The 19,622-nt window shown below is 38.1% G+C and overlaps 1 protein-coding gene across 1 annotated transcript in view; it reads left to right on the forward strand.

Moving 5' to 3' along the window:
* LOC129280015 (brefeldin A-inhibited guanine nucleotide-exchange protein 1-like) overlaps positions 1 to 19,622 on the forward strand; it is a 50,437-nt gene that overhangs the window by 13,128 nt on the left and 17,687 nt on the right. Inside the window, exons 4-21 of the mRNA XM_064112523.1 lie at positions 719 to 865; positions 1,136 to 1,315; positions 1,800 to 1,842; positions 2,406 to 2,519; positions 3,001 to 3,120; positions 6,166 to 6,403; positions 7,300 to 7,534; positions 7,955 to 8,054; positions 8,733 to 8,981; positions 10,044 to 10,257; positions 10,844 to 10,958; positions 11,694 to 11,728; positions 12,169 to 12,424; positions 14,648 to 14,810; positions 15,066 to 15,217; positions 15,809 to 16,096; positions 16,965 to 17,136; positions 18,127 to 18,267. Of these exons, the coding sequence (XP_063968593.1) occupies positions 719 to 865; positions 1,136 to 1,315; positions 1,800 to 1,842; positions 2,406 to 2,519; positions 3,001 to 3,120; positions 6,166 to 6,403; positions 7,300 to 7,534; positions 7,955 to 8,054; positions 8,733 to 8,981; positions 10,044 to 10,257; positions 10,844 to 10,958; positions 11,694 to 11,728; positions 12,169 to 12,424; positions 14,648 to 14,810; positions 15,066 to 15,217; positions 15,809 to 16,096; positions 16,965 to 17,136; positions 18,127 to 18,267 (2,962 nt within the window). The remainder of the gene's footprint in view (positions 1 to 718; positions 866 to 1,135; positions 1,316 to 1,799; positions 1,843 to 2,405; positions 2,520 to 3,000; positions 3,121 to 6,165; positions 6,404 to 7,299; positions 7,535 to 7,954; positions 8,055 to 8,732; positions 8,982 to 10,043; positions 10,258 to 10,843; positions 10,959 to 11,693; positions 11,729 to 12,168; positions 12,425 to 14,647; positions 14,811 to 15,065; positions 15,218 to 15,808; positions 16,097 to 16,964; positions 17,137 to 18,126; positions 18,268 to 19,622) is intronic.

The raw sequence follows: 19,622 nt of genomic DNA on the forward strand, positions 1-19,622 counted from the left end.
TAATAGTCAAGTTTAGCAATCTTTGAAAACCCCACTCAAAACAATTCTAAATGCCTGACAAAAACACTTAACTACATGTACAGTATGCGTATTTTATGAGGAAAGAATTTTTTTTTTAATCCTTGAGAAATACATAAGACGAATATGAATGCACGTTTTATTGTAAAGATCCCATAAAAACGTTTGCAGTGCTTTCTATAATTTTTATTCTAAGATAGTACGAAGAAGCTTATCACTTCAAGTCCCAATATTGTAATGAAATAAAGAAGAATATGTTCATGCATGTAGAGATCCAAAGTATTCATACTTGTAGGAAACTTTTTTTTTATCACTTATCCAGTTATAATTTTTGTTAACCCTATTGTTTTCTTTCTTTATGTTTTAGTTTTTCTTGATGTTTACCTTTTTTTCTACCAAATTTACTGATTATTTATCATCATCAAATGTATTTTGTTCAGAATTTATTATGTACTATTATTTGCATGCTTGCATATTTGTACATGTACATTTGTACATGTAAATGTAGTCAATTTTTCTCTTTTACTTTTTTTTTATCTGGGTTCCTTGGTCGTCTTCTCATCACATTTGGTAATTGCAGCTACATGTATTTCATTCTTTATGAATTTAATGAAATAGTTACATGAAATTAATACTGTTACAGCCCTATGTTTCTCACTCATTTTTCTATTAAACTATTCCTCCCATCTTGTTTCCATAGAAACTGATAGCGTATGGTCACCTGACAGGGGAGGGGCCTGACAGCACTACTCCGGGGAAGAAGCTGATCGATAGAATAGTAGAGACAATCTGCGGATGTTTTATAGGAACACAGACTGATGAAGGTGTCCAACTTCAGATTATCAAAGTAAGTAGTATCATGAGGTTTTTGTCCGTTCTTTGAAGATTATTATTTTGATTTCTCTACGGAGAGTGGGGAAACTTTGTGGCACTTTAAAGGTGTGTTCAATGTTGGTTTCCAAATTTAAACAGCAACATGAATCATGATTGAAAACGTCATTACAAAAGGCTTATATAATGAGAAACAAAGCTGCTTCATCCTTTTCTTTTATTGTCTCTCTCTCCCTCTTCATTTATTCTTTCACTATCTCTTTCTCTCTGTCTTTGTTTTTACCAGGCCTTGCTCACGGCAGTCACCTCACCAACATGCGAGGTGCACGAGGGCACCCTACTCCAGGTGGTACGCACATGCTATAACATCTACCTGGCCAGTAAGAACCTGATAAACCAGACCACGGCCAAGGCAACCCTCACTCAAATGCTCAACGTTATCTTCTCTCGCATGGAGCAACAAGCTGTGAGTTTACATCGGGGGGGGGGGGGGAGGGGGTGTTTGGTAACAGTAATTTTTTCACTGACTTATTTGTTCAGAGCCAACCAGAAGGACAGATTTCAGAAACTTATAGTAATAATAATAATAACAACGACATATTTACCCAGGGTAGCCACTTCAGACCCGAAAACTGTTCTCCCAGCGGGCCCTGCTATTATTATTACCCCAGCTTTAGCACGGCTACCTTGATCGGGCGCTTGAGCATTCAAGGAATTTCTTCCTACCGGGTACCCATTCCCATAGTAATAGTTGGTGAATATAACAGAATAACAGAATTTTATCAACCGGAATGAAACATTTGCAAAACACCTGTTAAACAAAAAAACTACAAAGCACATATGAGCCAGAGGTGCACTATGATACATACGTTCAGAGTCCCTACTTCTGATGTTTTTACTTACAATCTATTTTATCTTTTACTGATATATTTCCTTTTTTTTTCTTCTAGATTTATGAGGCCAAACTAAAAGCTGATGAGCCAGGAAAGGAAGGTTTGTGACACAACCCCTTGCAATTGATTGTATCATTAATTTCTATAATCTTAGGATTGATCAATATAGTCAATCGTGGCATTCAGCAAGTCAATGAACTTGTTTACCCATAATGCCCCATGACTCCACCTTTCTTTTTGTTCCAAGTCAAGATTTGGGCCTCAAAAGCTTTTAAAAAGTTCAGTCCTTCTATAACCTTTTTTTTAATTGTCTATTGAAATAAAGTTTTTTTTTCCACCATTAAAGAATGACAAAGTTTTGTTGGCCGTGCCAGATTCTCATTCTGTTCCATCCATTTTTGTCCCACATGAACAATTGATGTATTGTAGTCTAACATCAACTGAAATTTCCAGAAACAATCTCTGAGAGTCAAGAAAGAAAGGAGTATACCTTATTTTCTGGGTAGTATTCAAATAAATCAAAATGAAATGATAGCTAAGATAGCAGTTGACCATTGACAAGAAACATAATATCTCAAGTCTAATTACAATATTAAAAAGCATTATTTAGAAATAATTGAATATTAATGTCCTGCAATTTCTATAATTTTCTTGATTTCCCAGATGAGGAGAAAGGTGGATCGGGTGACGGTGCCAAGGAGGCGGAGTCTGAGGTGAAACTGACCAATGGGACGCCAGAGGGTCTTGACCTGGATGTAGATGCTGAGGATACAACAGGTGACCTTTGAATTTCTTTTAACCCTGTGGCTCCTGGAAACCAGGGGCACTTTTCATAAAGATCTACAATTATTGCAACTTCCATGGTATCAGGACAGTTGTCAGTGCCATTTTCCTCTTTATAATGAAACAAAAAATTGTATTCATAATTTAGAAGTCCATCGAATAATCAAGATTTTTTCTCCGTACAAACCTATGAAATCACAAATTTCCGGACACAGTATGATGTCATATAATTCACGCCATTGAGAAGCACAATAAGTGGCAAGTGGTCAGTTAATTATAACTGACATTGTTGTGCTTTGTAGCTTATAGGGTTTTAATTTGTCAATTTCAGTTTAGCTCGTTTTGGTCTGTAATTGAACAATTGCTAATAAAAATACTTGTTGTTAAGCAGCATCTGAATACAGTTTTTTTATTTGTCAAATTCTTTTGGTTTTGTTGAAGATCACTCTGTTGTAATTATTCCTCTTATCTGCAGATGGTCCAAGCAATTCAACAAAGACAGGAGTGAGTACTACTACAGCTGAGAATGGGGAAGATGTTGAGAGTATCGTCAAGGAGATCATGGATGACCTTTTGAAATCAGTTGATCTGGAGGGTAAGTTTAAATATTCAGATATAGGAGCTTTATCATCATCGTTGTCATCTTTGCTATCATTCTCATGATGATGGTGATGTTTGTCATCTTCCTACTCCTCCTCCTCATCATCATTGCCACCATTATAATCCTCATCATCATAATCATTGTCATCATCACTATTATTATCATCATCACCATCCTCATCATTATCATAATCACCATCATTATCATCACCATCATCGCCAGCATCACCATCATAATCACCATAATTATCATCACCATCATTGCCATCATCATCATCACCACCATCATTGCCACCAACATCACCATCATCACCCTTATCACCATCTAGTTATTATTTTGCACTTAGTCAAATGAAAATTAGATTTACAAAAAAAAATTGTCTAACCATATAAACTGAATGTTATTATTAGTCCAAGTGGATATTAGACAAAATTGGGTATAGCCTTACTGGAAATTAAAATGGTAAATGGGCTCAATAGCAGTTTGACTATAAAATGGTTATTGTAAAATCTTGTTGTATATGTATAACAATTAGGATTAGACCATGTTAAAATAGATCAGACAGAATGGAGATGAAACAGGTCTACACCAATCAGCAATTTACCAGTGAGACCACCTTGAAATTTGATGATTTTGCTCTTCGGATTCTTCACATTGCTTTCCTCATTTAAACTCTGTGTAACAGTTGAAGAAAGACCCCATGATTCTTCAGTCATTTTTATGTGAAAGATTGTGTAGGCTGTTCCAGTTTTACCCCTCTTCCTGAGATTGATACCTAAGGCTCTGTTGTTTACATTCCTGTCATTGCAGTAGAATGATACATTGATATTAATAATACATTGTAACAGTCAGTAATTGTGTTTCACCAAACCTTATTTGATTATGTCATCTCCGTCTGGGGTGCACTCACACGCACTCTCATTAAACAAACATCATCCATGCCTTCAATCTGCCATAGGCTCAATTATGTCCGTAATTATTTTCCGTGAACATGCACCTTTATGTACAGTATTGTCATTGATGTGTCAACATTATCTGACTAAAAAATATATAATGCCATTCAAATTTAAGGATAAAGTATATTACTATCATTTCTTAATGATCATACATGCTTTTCCCATTAAGTTGATGTAATTGTAAGTCATGCGATACAATCTTTCAATTGATATTTCACTACATTAGTCCATTCTTTGATTCTGTCAAGGTCTGTACACCAAAGCTCTATGGGTAATGAACCATTCCTCAAGAATATTTGCAACGAGTCCTGGCATATGCCATTTGACACTGAGTAACCGATAATGTATGCAGGATTAGGGTTCCTGTTATATTCAACTTGCAAGACCTAATATTTAAACACAGTTCCTTATCACCCATCTGTGATTGGTCGAAATCAAGTGACATTAATTTGTCCAAGTAGCTTCCCCCTTGGAAGCATTTCATGGAGCAAATAGTGATTTTCACTTACATATTGTTATAAGCCTTGCATCTGATTGGCTCAGAGCAAATTAGTCAGCGAAAATCACTGACAGGATGCTTCGTGAAACGCTCCCCTGTTCATAAACACAAGGTAGAAGATACAAAATGTATGTTTTTTTTTCATTTAATTGTAGTAAAATAATAATATGCAACATTTTATAGCGCTTAAAGTGATTGGTTAACATTGGTTTGACTTTTAAAAAATCTGAGCTAGAAGGTCACACTTGTCACCTGTGTCTGTGATATGTTACAAAAATGAAGCCCAGAAAAAATTGCGTTCGAAAATAATTATTTAGTGCTTCAAAAATTGAAATATAAAGTGACCGAAAACACCATCTTAATTTCATCCCATACACTTATGTGTACTATTTAGGCGTGTATAAGACGCCTATTTACAAAATCGGGTTTGCCTTGTAGTTTTAGCTTTGATTCTCAATAATGTTTGTTTTCAGGGTTTATTAGTTCTAATACATGCACTTGTACACATGTTTCATCTTGGTTTGAGAATTTTTTAAATCGGCTGCTCACAAAGTTAAACAATACCTTTAATATAACGTTTCTAAGTGCCACATACTATTACACTGGCTTTAGCACAGCTACCCTGATCAGGCACATGAGCATTCCAAGAATTCCTTTCTACCGAGTACCCACTTACTACAAATGAAGATAAATGCCTTGTTGTCTCACCTGCATAGCAGAGTGAGACTATAGGCGCCGCTTTTCCGACGGCGGCGGCGACGGCGACGGCGGCGGCGGCGGCGGCGTCAACACCAAATCTTAACCTAAGGTTAAGTTTTTGAAATGTCATCATAACTTAGAAAATATATGGACCTAGTTCATGAAACTTATACATAAGGTTAATCAAGTATCACTGAACATCCTGCATGAGTTTCACATCACATGACCAAGGTCAAAGGTCATTTAGGGTCAATGAACTTTGGCCGAATTGGGGGTATCTGTTGAATTACCATCATAACTTTGAAAGTTTATGGATCTGATTCATGAAACTTGGACATAATAGTAATCAAGTATTACTGAACATCCTGTGCAAGTTTCAGGTCACATGATCAAGGTCAAAGGTCATTTAGGGTCAATGAACTTTGGCCAAATTGGGGTATTTGTTGAATTACAGCCATAAATTTGAAAGTGTGTTGGTCTAGTTCATAAAACTTGGACATAATAGTAATCAAGTATCACTGAACATCCTGTGCGAGTTTCAGGTCACATGATCAATGTCAAAGGTCATGTAAGGTCAAAGAACTTTGGCCACGTTGGGGGTATTTGTTGAATTGCCATCATATCTCTATAAGTGTATTGGTCTAGTTCATAAAACGTGGAAATAAGAGTAACCAAGTATCACTGAACATCTTGTGCGAGTTATAGTAGTTTTCAAAATCAGCACTGCTGCTATATTGAATCGCGTGATGCAGGTGAGATGGCCAGAGGCATTCCACTTGTTAAAGGATGCAAGTGCCTTGGTGGATTTGAACCCCAGACCTTGCAGTTCAATGTCCGGAGACTTATCCACTGAGCCACAACACCTCTACCTGTCATTTATCATAGGTACACAAGATGTCAAGACGCCAGACTCCATCACAAGCACCACTTTATCTGGGGCTCCCTCTATAGGCTCTCTTAAGACACCGAGCACTGCGTCCACCCCAAGTATCCCTCCTATTGGCGATGACGACCTCGACAACGAGCCGTTCTCACACATCCTCCAGAAGGATGCATTCCTGGTTTTCAGATCACTCTGTAAGCTCTCCATGAAGCCACTGCCAGATGGACATCCAGACCCAAAGTGAGTGGCTGATTTTTTTTTTTTTTTTTTTTTATTGATAGTAATTATTTCATTCAATAATGTTAATGTTTAGTTGCTTCTGAAATGAACGGTTTGATCCAATGGGATATTAATTACCTCTTTGCTGTTGAAACTTTAGAAAACTGCTCTTGGGAGCATTTCATGAAAGGACTTGTCGGATGTTTTATCCAAGTTCTGTTTTATCCAACAGTCAACATAGTAATAGTGCTTCTTTAAGCCCTTTCACAATTAGTGGTGCAACTGCTTATAACCATTGCGATTGTGTGCAACATACCGGTATATTGTGAACAAATGATCGCAAACGATCGCAGGAGCGATTGTGAAAGCCCCTTTAGGAACAGTGAGATGATCATTAAAAACTTTAAACCTTGACTATCGAATAGATCTCACTTGCTTTTACTCCATCTATTCCCCTGGATCACATGAGCTTTGGTCTAAGATCCTGTCACTATAGCTACTTTTGTCCGTTCTTCAGAATGCAGGAGCCGTTTTCAGGACCAATGAGATGTTCCTCAAGAACCAGAAACCTTGACTCTAGATCACACTTATAATCAATCTGTTCCCATAGATCACATGTTCTTCAGCCTAAGATCTTGTCACTAACAGTTTCTCCTGTCCATTCTCCAGAATGCCAGAGCTGTCTTTATGAACAATGAGATGTTCAGAAACTGTAAACGTTCACTCTAGATCTTACTCGCTTTCATTCAATCTATTCCCTTAGATCCCATGAGCTTCGGTCTAAGATCCTCTCCCTACAGTTGCTCCAGTCTGTCCTCCAGAATGCTTGAGCTATCTTTAGGAACAGTGCAAGTTTGTCAAAAATCAGAGACCTTGACTTTAGATCTTTCTTTTGCTTAATCAATTCCCTCCTTTAGGTCCCATGAGCTTCGGTCTAAGATCTTATCGCTGCAGCTACTGCTGTCTGTCCTTCAGAATGCTGGAGCAGTCTTCAGGACCAATGAGATGTTTATCACAGCTATAAAGCAGTACCTATGTGTGGCCCTGTCCAAGAATGGGGTGTCCTCAGTACCAGAGGTCTTTGAGTGTTCTTTAGCCATTTTCCTGACTCTTCTCAGTCTCTTCAAGACACATCTGAAGATGCAAATTGAGGTATGATTGTATTTTCTTAAAGTGCTTCCACTTTTTTTGGGGGGGGTATTTACTGGAAATACAACTATTTTGTTCTTTTTGGCACAATTTGAATATTTTCATATACCTGTATAAACATTAATAGCAAATAAACTTCAGCGCATTTATCCACCTTGTTAGATGCTCTACGCACTCCTGTTTTACCCTAGCTAATCTAGTTCTACCAATTCCACTGCTCACAGCTTTTTGAGCATTTCATTCCTGCCGGTACCTATTTACCTTACCCGGGTTGAGTGCAGCACATCATGGATCAATTCTTGCTGAAGGAAAGTGTACCATGGCTAAGATTCAAACCCACAACCCTCTGTTTCAAAGACCAGAGTGTAATCCACTGGGCCACAATGTCCACACTCTTCACATTTTCTCTTTGATACTTATCAGGTATTTTTCAAGGAGATCTTCCTGAACATCCTTGAGACCCCGACCAGTAGCTTTGAGCAGAAGTGGATGGTGGTCCAGGCCCTGACCAGGATATGTGCAGGTGAGTCAAATAGCAGTGACCTCAGGGCCCCATCTTACAAAAAGCTATGATTGATTTGATCAACCACAACTATGGAAAACCAGTAATGCCAACATGCATTTTTGTTCAAAATACTGTCAGGATATGTATTGTATACTCATACATTCAACGTTGTCTTGACAATTCAGTGCACTTCCCCTATGTTACAAAGGACATTGTTAAAATTTCCAGGAGGAAGAATTATGACAGTGATGGATTTCCATATATAGTTGAGGTTGATTAGATCAGTCATAACTCTTTGTAAGATGCTTACCAGGTTGTTGCACAAAACACTTAAAGAGGAATCTAACGTTTGTACGGGGGGAAAAGAAGCGGTGTACAATAAATGCATTGCTTAAGGGATTGAAGTGCTATACCAAGACGTAATCCAAGGTGAAATCCTCAATCTTCGAACTTATTTTAAAATAAAAATTAGCTTGATAACATTTATCTATGTTCGTATGATGCATATTGTTGTCTCATTCACCAATATCTTATAGGACTGTGACCTGTCCAATGCTAATATCTTTGAGAGGCTGGTCAATGACCTTACCAAGATTACTTGAACTTATGCTGAAAATCAAAATTAGCTCAATGAAATTCATATACCTGTATGTTTGTTTGATACATATTTGGGTCTCATTTTACTAAATCTTTCAGATGCTCAGTGTGTGGTGGATATATACCTCAACTACGACTGTGACCTGTCCAGTGCCAACATCTTTGAGAGGCTGGTCAACGACTTGTCCAAGATCGCCCAAGGTCGTCATGCCATCGAGCTCGGAGCGACGCCCCAGCAGGAGAAGAGGATGAGAGTGAAGGGATTAGACTGCCTCGTCTCTATCCTCAAGTGTATGGTGGAGTGGAGCAAGGACCTCTATGTTAATCCTAATCTGCAAGCTAATTTAGGTAAGCAATGGCATTTGGTAATCATAATCTGCAATCTCATCTCGGTAAGGAAAGTATATGTTGATCATGATCTGCCAGCTAATCTAGGTAAGGAAAGGTATATGTTAATCCTAATCTGCAAGCTAATCTAGGTAAGCAATGGTATATGTTAATCCCAATTTGCAAGCTAATCTACATGTAGGTAAGGAAAGGTATATGTTAATCCCAATCTGCAAGCTAATCTAGGTAAGCAATGGTATATGTTAATCCTAATCTGCAAGCTAATCTAGGTAAGGAAAGGTATACATGTATGATAATATGGATTCCTATCTATGTGAGCAAAGATCCCTATGATAATCCTTGTCTTCAAGCTAATCTAGGTGAACAAACATTTATTGTTGATTTCTGATCCTCTCTGTGTGAGCGAATACCTTTATGTTAATCCTAATCTGCAATTTAATCTAGGTGAACAGAGTATTCTTGTAAATCTACTATCTTTTATCCTATCATTTAATCATAATATTTGATCACATGTATCCAAAGACCTGTGAATCTGCAAAATTTGCAGCTTCATTTTATGTTCATCCCTGGAATATTTTTTGCAACATCGATATGACTCTGTCTTATCTCATGTTTAATCCAGTATTGATCCTAATTTGTCACTTGAAAATTGCTTTGTGATATGCTTCCCCTGTTCGGCACCCTCAGGTCAAGAGAAAGCTGTAGGTATGGACCAAGCGGATGATGACAGCGGGAAGGGTACCATGACCAGCTGCGGCAGCCAGAATTCTCTGAACCTGACCCCAACAGACTCTAGGATTTTTCCTGTATTTATCATAATTAATCGTTTCATGACATGCTTTCACTGTTCTGCACCTTCAGGTCAAGCGAAAGCGGTAGGGATGGACCAAACGGATGCAGACAGCGGGAAGGGTACCATGACCAGCTGCGGCAGCCAGAACTCTCTAAACTCCACCCCTTCAGGCTCTATAGGAACTTTTGTGTATTAATCTTTAGGAGCTTTCCTGTATTCATCTTAAATAATTGGTTTCATGAAATGCTTCCCCTATTCTGCACCTACAGGTCAAGAGAAAGCTGTAGGGATGGACCAAACGGATGCTGACAGCGGAAAGGGTACTATGACCAGCTGCGGCAGCCAGAACTCTCTGAACTCCACGCCATCAGGCTCTCTAGGAGCCGTCAACCTCAACTCAAGCCAGACCCTGCCCTCAGACAACCCTGAGCAGTTTGAGACAATCAAGCAACAGAAGGAAATCATGGAACAGGGAATTGAAATGTAATTTCTGTTATTATTATCATTAGTAGTAGTAGTAGTAGTAGTAGTAGTAGTAGTAGTAGTAGTAGTAGTAGTAGTAGTAGTAGTAGTAGTAGTAGTAGCAGTAGCAGTAGCAGTCGCAGTAGCAGTAGCAGTAGCAGTTTTATATTATTATTATTATTGTTATCATTACTATTGTTCTTCTTATTATTATTAGTAGTAGTGTTTTTCTTGTGTTTTATTATCAATGGCATAAATGTTGTTTGTGTTTCAAAAAGCTGTTCGTAAGTTACGAGCCCCTTTAAGAATGACTGGTGATCCGTTTTTGTTATAAACGATACACACCATAATCTTCATTGGTGTTGATTTAGTTCCTAAGAAAGGGTCACCAGTCGTTTGTAAAGTCACTCGTAACTTACCATTGGATCATGAAACACCCACTAGCAAATCACGAACAAATGAATAAATAACACATTTTTGAGGATCTGATGTGCATACGAGTAAGATGATATAGCCTGGAGTTCTGTTTTTCCCCACAGCGCCTGTCCTGAGGTATGGTTGTGTTATTGTTTTTTTTTTCTTTCTCCCTTTGTCTACTTGTCTTCAGATTCAACAAAAGGAAACCAATCAAAGGCATACAGTATCTACAGGAACATGGTTTACTAGGAAAGAGACCCGAAGACATTGCGAGGTTCTTCCACAAAGATGAAAGATTAGAAAAGGTATTTAGGAAGACTAAAGCAGTGTTGGGCTCCTCGGGGCCGGCCTTGGCAGGGCATGATAAAAAATGCCCACAACCCAAACTTCATGGGAATCGGCCAATAGGGCCAAAGATATGACCTCATGAATACATAATAAGCTACATTGATATCAATGTATTATTGGCCTGGCTCACAATATTCAGAACCAGACCAAGAAGTCATTGCTTGTAGGTTGTGGAGGTGTTTCATCATGCTTTACTGAAATACGGTATCAAAAAGCTGAAATGCAAAGAAAGTAAATTGATAATGTCACACTTCAGTACTCCGTTATGTTGCCTTAGCCTTTAGTGGTCTGAAGTCATTGACCTTGGACCCTTGGCCTTAGCCTTGGCTATCCAGCCACACACACAACACTGGACTAAAGCTCCTCTCACGCTAGAGCAATGGTCAAGTCATGGTCATGATGGTCAGCGATGATCAAGTGACCATTCTGGGCCGAAAAGAAACCTACATGTAAAGCTCAGTGCTAGGTTATGAGGTTGATTTCTGCAATTGATTGCTTCGATTATTGTGTATGATCAATCATAAAAAATCAACCATATGGTCAAGCCCTAAAGTCTACGTTACAGGACTCTTGCCTGTGCAGTATGATTTGCATGTAGCTGCATAAGTATACTCATTCAATCTGAATGTTTCAGTTTATATTCTTTTGTAATCTGTGTAATATATTTTTCTTTACCTCGTTTTCTTATACAGACAGTGATCGGAGAGTTCATGGGCGAGAGAGACCTGTAAGTACATATCGGTGCAAATTTCAGGATCATATTGAAAATATTAATGCAACTATGATAAATGGAGAAGAATAAGCAAAGGAATAAACAGAGAAGTTAGTTGTGGGCACTGCTATGTCTTATGTCTTTAGTAGGGATGTGTAGTATCTGTAGGCCAGAACAGTGCTAAGTTAACAGTTTCCATAAAAAATAGGATTTGTAATAAGTTTTTTCCAGTGTTAGGTTGTAATTTCATTCCAAATTTTAAACAGAATGGAATTCTATGTTCTTAGTGGTTGGAGAATTGCATTTAAAAAAAAAAGATTTCTGAGGCTATGTCTTGGGTCAAGTACAAAGACATAACCAACTTAAACTTTATTTCTTTTATTTCATAAGATATGCTGAGTTTCAGTACTATATGCATTCAGTAACTATATATTACATCTGCCATTCTTTTCAAGGTTCAACAAAGAATGCATGTACGCGTACGTGGATGAGTTCGACTTCACCGGCGTCGACTTTGTCGGGGCGCTTCGCATGTTTCTTGCCGGATTCCGCCTTCCGGGGGAGGCCCAGAAGATCGATCGTATGATGGAGAAGTTTGCCTCTCGGTACTTCGAGTACAACCCCACGCAGGGTATCTTTGCCAGTGCGGATGCTGCTTACGTGCTGGCCTACTCCATAATCCTTCTGACTACAGATCTACATAGTGCACAGGTTAGTGAGATGATAGTTATTCGTTCATTTCAAAATAAAAGAAATATTTAAATAAACAATGAATCCCCAAGCACAGGGAAGAAAAAGGATTAATCAGTAGAACTAGAAGTGGTATCACAGGAAAACTGTGTGGTGTGTAACAAAGAGTTAAGTGTCATGCTTAAATGCTGAGGCACACATGGTATGTAACAAGCAATCTTATTGATTAATACACAGCAGTGTGCGTCCTCTTTGCATGATTTGACCAATGTGATGATGCCTTATATACCGCACTCAAATGAGAATTTAAGCATTGCTCTAAGTCACACTTAACTCTTTGTGTAAGTGTTATGTAAGTATCATGCTTAAATGCTGAGGCACACATGGTATGTAACAAGCAATCTTATTGATTAATACGCAGCAGTGTGTGTCCTCTTTGCATGATTTGACCAATGTGATGATGCCTTATATACCGCACTCAAATGAGAATTTAAGCATTGCTCTAAGTCACACTTAACTCTTTGTGTAAGTGTTATGTAAGTATCATGCTTAAATGCTGAGGCACACATGGTATGTAACAAGCAATCTTATTGATTAAAGGAGAATGAAACCCTTGAAACCAGCTGAATCCATATCAAAGAGAAAAATCAAAGAAACATATTGTTGAAAGTTTGAGGAAGATTGAATGAATAATAAGAAAGTTATGAGCATTTGAATATTGAGATCACTAATGCCATGTAGATACTCCCATTGGCAATGCGACCAAGATCTGTGATGTCACACACGTACAACTCCCTCATTACTTTAGTACTTATTTCACTTATATTCTCACTTTTATAGAGTCTATCACAAGGTGAGGTGTTCTCTTTATGAGAGGACAAGTACAGAGGTTTCACAACATTATATCAATGATGAATCGTTTGTCATATGATTAGAATGAGCAAAAAGAGATGTTTTGGGGTACATTTTCAGTGTCCATAAGGGGAGAGTTGTCCAGTTTTGGACACTGAAAATATACCCCAAAACATCTCTTTTTGCTCATTCTAATCATATGACAAACGATTCATCAATGATATAATGTTGTGAAACCTCTGTACTTGTCCTCTCATAAAGAGAACACCTCACCTTGTGATAGGCTCTATTAAAGTGAGAATATAAGTGAAATAAGTACCAAAGTAATGAGGGAGTTGTACGTGTGTGACATCACAGATCTTGGTCGCATTGCCAATGGGAGGATCTACATGGCATTAGTGATCTCAATATTCAAATGCTCATAACTTTCTTATTATTCATTCAATCTTCCTCAAACTTTCAACAATATGTTTCTTTGATTTTTCTCTTTTATATGGATTCAGCTGGGTTCAAGGGTTTCATTCTCCTTTAATACGCAGCAGTGTGTGTCCTCTTTGCATGATTTGACCAATGTGATGATGCCTTATATACCGCACTCAAATGAGAATTTAAGCATTGCTCCAAGCACACTTAACTCTTTGTGTAAGTGTGATGTAAGTGTCATGCTTAAATGCTGAGGCACACGTGGTATGTAACAAGCAATCTTATTGATTAATACACAGCAGTGTGCGTCCTCTTTGCATGATTTGACCAATGTGATGATGCCTTATATACCACACTCAAATGAGAATTTAAGCATTGCTCTAAGTCACACTCAACACTTTGTGTAACACCACCCCTCCCCCACACCCGGGGAGTGTTAAAAACAAGTTTGACTCACTTTGAAAGAGAAACATGGTCATTAATGCTTGGTGTTTGACTACATTCTCGTCAAGCAATCTCTCAAGATTAACGCGAAGGAGTGATATCACAATAAGAGCACAAAATGCAAAGGTTTGATTGATGCCTTGCCGAATGACAGTAGGGAGTTTTTTGCTCTGCAACACATGGCAGATTCAAGAACATACTAATTGTATTGAAATGACAAAGAACAGCTGGGAGGTCTTTGTGGAATTTTGGTGGAACGGAACAGCAGTTTCGTCCTGAAATTTTGGAGCTGACAAAAAATTGCAAATAATAATCTTTTTTCCAGAGTCCAGGTCAAAACTGGCGTTTATATTCACCAATTTCCAACAGACTTCTTGGTGGTTCTTTGGGACGAAGGATATCTGACAATACATTTTCGATGTTCTTGAATGCGTCTTGCACGTCGAGCAAAAACTCCCTAATTATTCTTAGAGAGAGACTTTCACCTGTCCAAACCAAATCTTGCTTTTATTCTCCTGTTATCAGGTGAAGAAGAAGATGTCGAAGGAAGAGTACATCCGGATGAACCGCGGTATCAACGACCAGAAAGACCTTCCTGCAGACTACTTGTCCGATATCTATGATGAGATCGCTGGAAATGAGATCAAGATGAAGACTGCAAGCAACAAACCAAACCCAAAGACATCAGGTTAGTTAAATGGTTCGAATAAGAACTAGGCCTGTGTCAAAACCTTCAGACTTAAACTGAAGACTTATCTTTTCTAACATTCTTGCAGTTCTTGACACTACAAAACTCATCCAAACTCGCTTATTATTTCTATTTTTCTTGTGCGTCGTTGAATAGAATATTTTTCAATGGACTGTGCATTATAAATACCTTTTATTATTTATTATTATTGTCCATTATTATTCATGACTTTTATTTCTTTCATCTTGATTCCAGCTGTGACTAGTGAGAAACAGAGGAAATTGTTTTACAACATTGAGATGGATGCTATATCATCGACGGCAAAGAGTTTGATGGAGAGTGTTAGTCATGTACCGTCCAGCTTTACAAGTGCTACCCATTTAGAACACGTCAGGCCAATGTTTAAGGTAAGAACTCGGTAATATCGGTTGCCTGAAATATGCCCTAGCAGCGATTGCTTCGCTATGAATTTCACGCACTAAACGAGTAACTAACTTCAACCCCACCCTAAACCTAATATGAAACCCTATTGCAACCCTAAACATAACCCTACACCTTAGACAAGAAAAAAAAAGCCTTGAGCGGTTGTGGCAGGAGCAAATGTTGTGTCACCATGATATGTATGATGTTTCATAAAAGAAAGGTGCATTCATGTAATTTTCATTTTTAAGTCTGCCATAAAAAATTTTAATTTGAGATATATAAATTCGAACAGTTAAATGCAGAACAATTTTCAGGAGACAAGGACACAGTTTCTAGATGCTTTCAGTGTAGGCCTGCAGAAATGGGACTGTCCCGAGGTCACTGAAATTCCATCAACAAGCTTGTCTCAACTAAATGTTTAAACCCTTCTTGATGTTAAGGAGGCGTGGACACCCTTCCTAGCTGCCTTTAGTGTCGGCCTCCAGTACTGTGAAAATCATAAGACTAAAGATCACTAATATTTGCTTTAACGTAATTTCAATCAACCTGATTTCTGAACTCTTCTTGTTTTTCAGGAGGCATGGACACCCTTCCTAGCTGCCTTCAGTGTCGGCCTCCAGGACTGCGACGATCCCGAGATCGCCAACCTTTGCCTCAACGGCATCTGCTGCGCCATTCGCATCTCCTGCATCTTTCACATGGAGATGGAGCGTAACGCCTACGTCCAAGCCCTCTCCAGGTTCACTCTCCTCACCACAAACTCCTCCATAGTCGAAATGAAGACTAAGAACATTGAAACAATTAAGACGTTGATCACCGTCGCGCATACAGACGGCAACTATCTAGGAAAATCGTGGCTTGAGGTATGTACCCAATGTGTCTTTATGAGAAAACACAAAATCTTTTGTGTTCATGAAGCTTATTTTCAGTGGCAACTATGGTAACTTTGCGATTAGGGCCACTTCCATGGTAACAGGGCTCAGCAGACAATCACAATCAATGTTTCCATGGTAGTGACCGTTCTGGCAAAGTTACCCTAGTTGTAAGTCTAAAGAGGTGTTGGAAAACTATATTTGCAATCAATTGCAATATTTTTAGACAGGTTTACAATTAAAAGGTAAATTTTTGCTGTAGCAGATCAGCTTACATTCCTTGATGCAAGAAGCAAATCAGGTACATGTACTTGTACAATATACGTATTAATACGGGATTATTTAATACTATGATAGTTAGGAATTTATGTGTATCATGTGTTATTTATATTTTATGTGTGTTATATTTGTTTTATAGAGCATTATTATATCTGGACTATATAAGTCTTTCTCTTTTTGGAGATGATATTGTTGTTATTATTATGATTATAAATTTTAGGATTATCATCTTCATTGTCATGTGACTTGTTTAGTAGTGTTTGACTCAGCAGAATTCCTTCAATATCCTTATTGTTATCATTATTATCATGATTTTGATTATAATTACCATCATCATGATCATCATACAGTTTGTTAAGTAGCAATTGACAGCAAAATTCATTCATTTCAATATCCTTATTATATCATTATTATCATCATCATCACCATCATCATCACCACCACAACCACCACCATCATCATAATCATAACCACCACCATCATCATCATCATACATGTATGACTTGATCAGTACCATTCGTCCTAGCTAAGTACCTTCATTTCAATCTCCTCGTTATTTTTCTCCTCTTGTCTTTTCTAGATGCTAAAATGCATCTCACAGCTAGAGCTAGCTCAACTCATCGGCACGGGGGTCAAGACAAAGTTCTTATCAACGACATCATCAGGGTCAATGGGGTCAGGAGGTCAAAGCAGTACGGTCATGATCGGGTCAAGTCCGGGTCATCAGAATGACATGCTGGAGTCGGGCGACAGTAAGTTATTTGTATTTGTTTGGTGTCACCTGTGCCTGGGAGGCGAAAGGCGAACTGAATTACTGTGACCCGCAGGTCTCTCCTCCCAATATAACTGATTGGGGGAGTGCAGGTGGACCACGACACTGGGGTTTCCCCCTACTCTCATTTGAATAGTGCAGTGGGTTCTTAACGTGCAAAGGTGGTGACTCTCCTCTACACGGGGCCTCCATTTAACGTCCTATCCGAGGGACGGAGTGTTTTTGTCTTTGTGTTATTAATATGGCCGACAAGAATCCAAGCCCTCCATTGCTTGCAGGCTGCCAGGCTCATGCCACGGTATTGATTTGTGTAAATGAAAATTATGTGCCAGACGATTGTGGTATAAAATGAGCAGTATGGTCGTGGTCGGGTCAAGTCCAGGGTCCCGTAACACAAAGGTTAGCAATTGATCGTAAGCTTGATTTTCACGATTGATTGTGCATTGCAGTCAATGGGATGAATCGTAGAAAAATGTTCTACGATCATTGCTAAGCTTTGTGTTACGGGCCACAGGTCATCAGAACGACATTCTTTCATTTCGCTTCACTTGTCCCCTGATACCGCCTGGTCATTAGTAATGATGTCCATAACATCACCTGTGACCATTCAAATGCCTGTAATGTTATAGCAATGTAAAGTTTACTGTCTATTTTGATGTCAGTTTATTTTTCAGTTCCATTGAATGGCCAATCTAAATCAGAAGCAGATTGCTATAATTCTGTCTATTTTGTTGTCAGTTTATTTTTCAGTTCCATCTCGAATGGCCAATCTAGATGAGAAGCAGATTGCTATAATTCTGTCTATTTTGTTGTTGGTTTATTTTTCAGTTGCATCTCGAATGGCCAATCTAGATGAGATGCAGATTGCTATAATTCTATTTTGTTCTTTTTTTCCCCCCTTGTTTTCCAGTTCCATCTCGATCAGGATTAGGTTGCTATATTACTGTCTATTTTATTACTTATTTTTCAGTTCCATCCCGAATGGCCAATCTCGATCAGAAGCAGATTGCTAGTTTACAGGAAGCCATGAACAAGACGTCTACCCAGAGGTTTGTTGTAGCCGTGGACAGGATATTCACCAGCTCGACCAGACTAGATGGGGATGCTATAGGTCAGTTCACCCATATTTTATCACCTCTTTAAACACTGAATTCTTGTTATCAACAATAACCAAGAGTTCCAGGATGTAGTACATGGCATGAATTTGCCATCCACTTTTTGCGCTGACATAGAAATTCTACTTTTTTTTGGGGGGGAGGGGGGTTGATAACCAACAACTTCAGGTCTACTAGTACCTGTAGCTCGCACTAGGCAGATTGAATCTGCTTTTCCACCGAGTTCTCAATCTTCTTAATTTCGAGAAGGAAGCACTAAAATTTTCCTCTTCCTGTATACTATACACGGCATAAGCTATATCCCCAAAATTTTGGTTATTGTCACAGGAAGTATTAATACCAATGGGACAATAATGACAACTTATTTTGATATGTTCTGACAATTTTGCCTTTTATATATCAAAATTCATGCTGGTGATTCAATATACTGGATGTAAAAATAAAAAAGAAACCCATCTTTAATATCTTTTCCTGGAAGAAATGTGAATTCAGTGGCAACAAATATCACATCCCATAAGAGAACATTCTGTTTAGCATTATGGTACCTTCCTGATCATCACTGAACAAACTTGGAAAATAGTGTGTTAAATTGCATTTGGTTCACTTGTTTGCTCAATACAGTGAACACACTTAACATTGAAAATTAGAAAGGAATAAGAACATTTTATGTAGAGAAATCTAATGACAATATTTTAATTATCAAACAAATTATTGTCATGGTTAGCACCAAAAAACCAATTGTTTTTTCACCCGTCTGGTTGATGAGGCTATATCATCTATGATCATTGCAGACCAATCGAGACATACCGACGCCGATTATACAGTGCGTCCCAGAAAAAACGAAACCGAGATTTAGCGATGATTTATCATAACTTAATCACAAATACAATAGACAAATGACCTACCAATTTAAAGCTTAGAATCTCCTCTTTCATCTGATATTACTTAGATTATTCCTCATTCACGCATGAGTGAGCAAAAACAATTTGAAGAAAGGATACCAAAAACTAATTTGGCGGGGGGTATCTGAATTTCAAAAAGAAAATCACATGCCTAAAAAGTTCAATATCTGCTCTTTTATTTGATACCTTAATCACAAAAATGGTCAAGAAGTAAAAAAGTTATTCCCTTGAAATAATGCTTGTATTTCCATAATTTCATTAAATAAACGTGTTTTCTCTGGTTTCCCACAAAAGCTATCGCATGGTTAACAAAAGACTTAATGCATGGCTGATCGTCAACAAAACGGAGTTCGAGTGAGTTTGAACGCTAGCCTGAAAAACCTCTTAATTTTATGAAATTATTGAAATTCAAGCCTTATTTCAAATAACCAGAACTTTGTTATTTCTTG

The sequence above is a fragment of the Lytechinus pictus genome, chromosome 17, assembly GCF_037042905.1.
Source record: "Lytechinus pictus isolate F3 Inbred chromosome 17, Lp3.0, whole genome shotgun sequence".
NCBI classification, from domain to species: domain Eukaryota; kingdom Metazoa; phylum Echinodermata; class Echinoidea; order Temnopleuroida; family Toxopneustidae; genus Lytechinus; species Lytechinus pictus.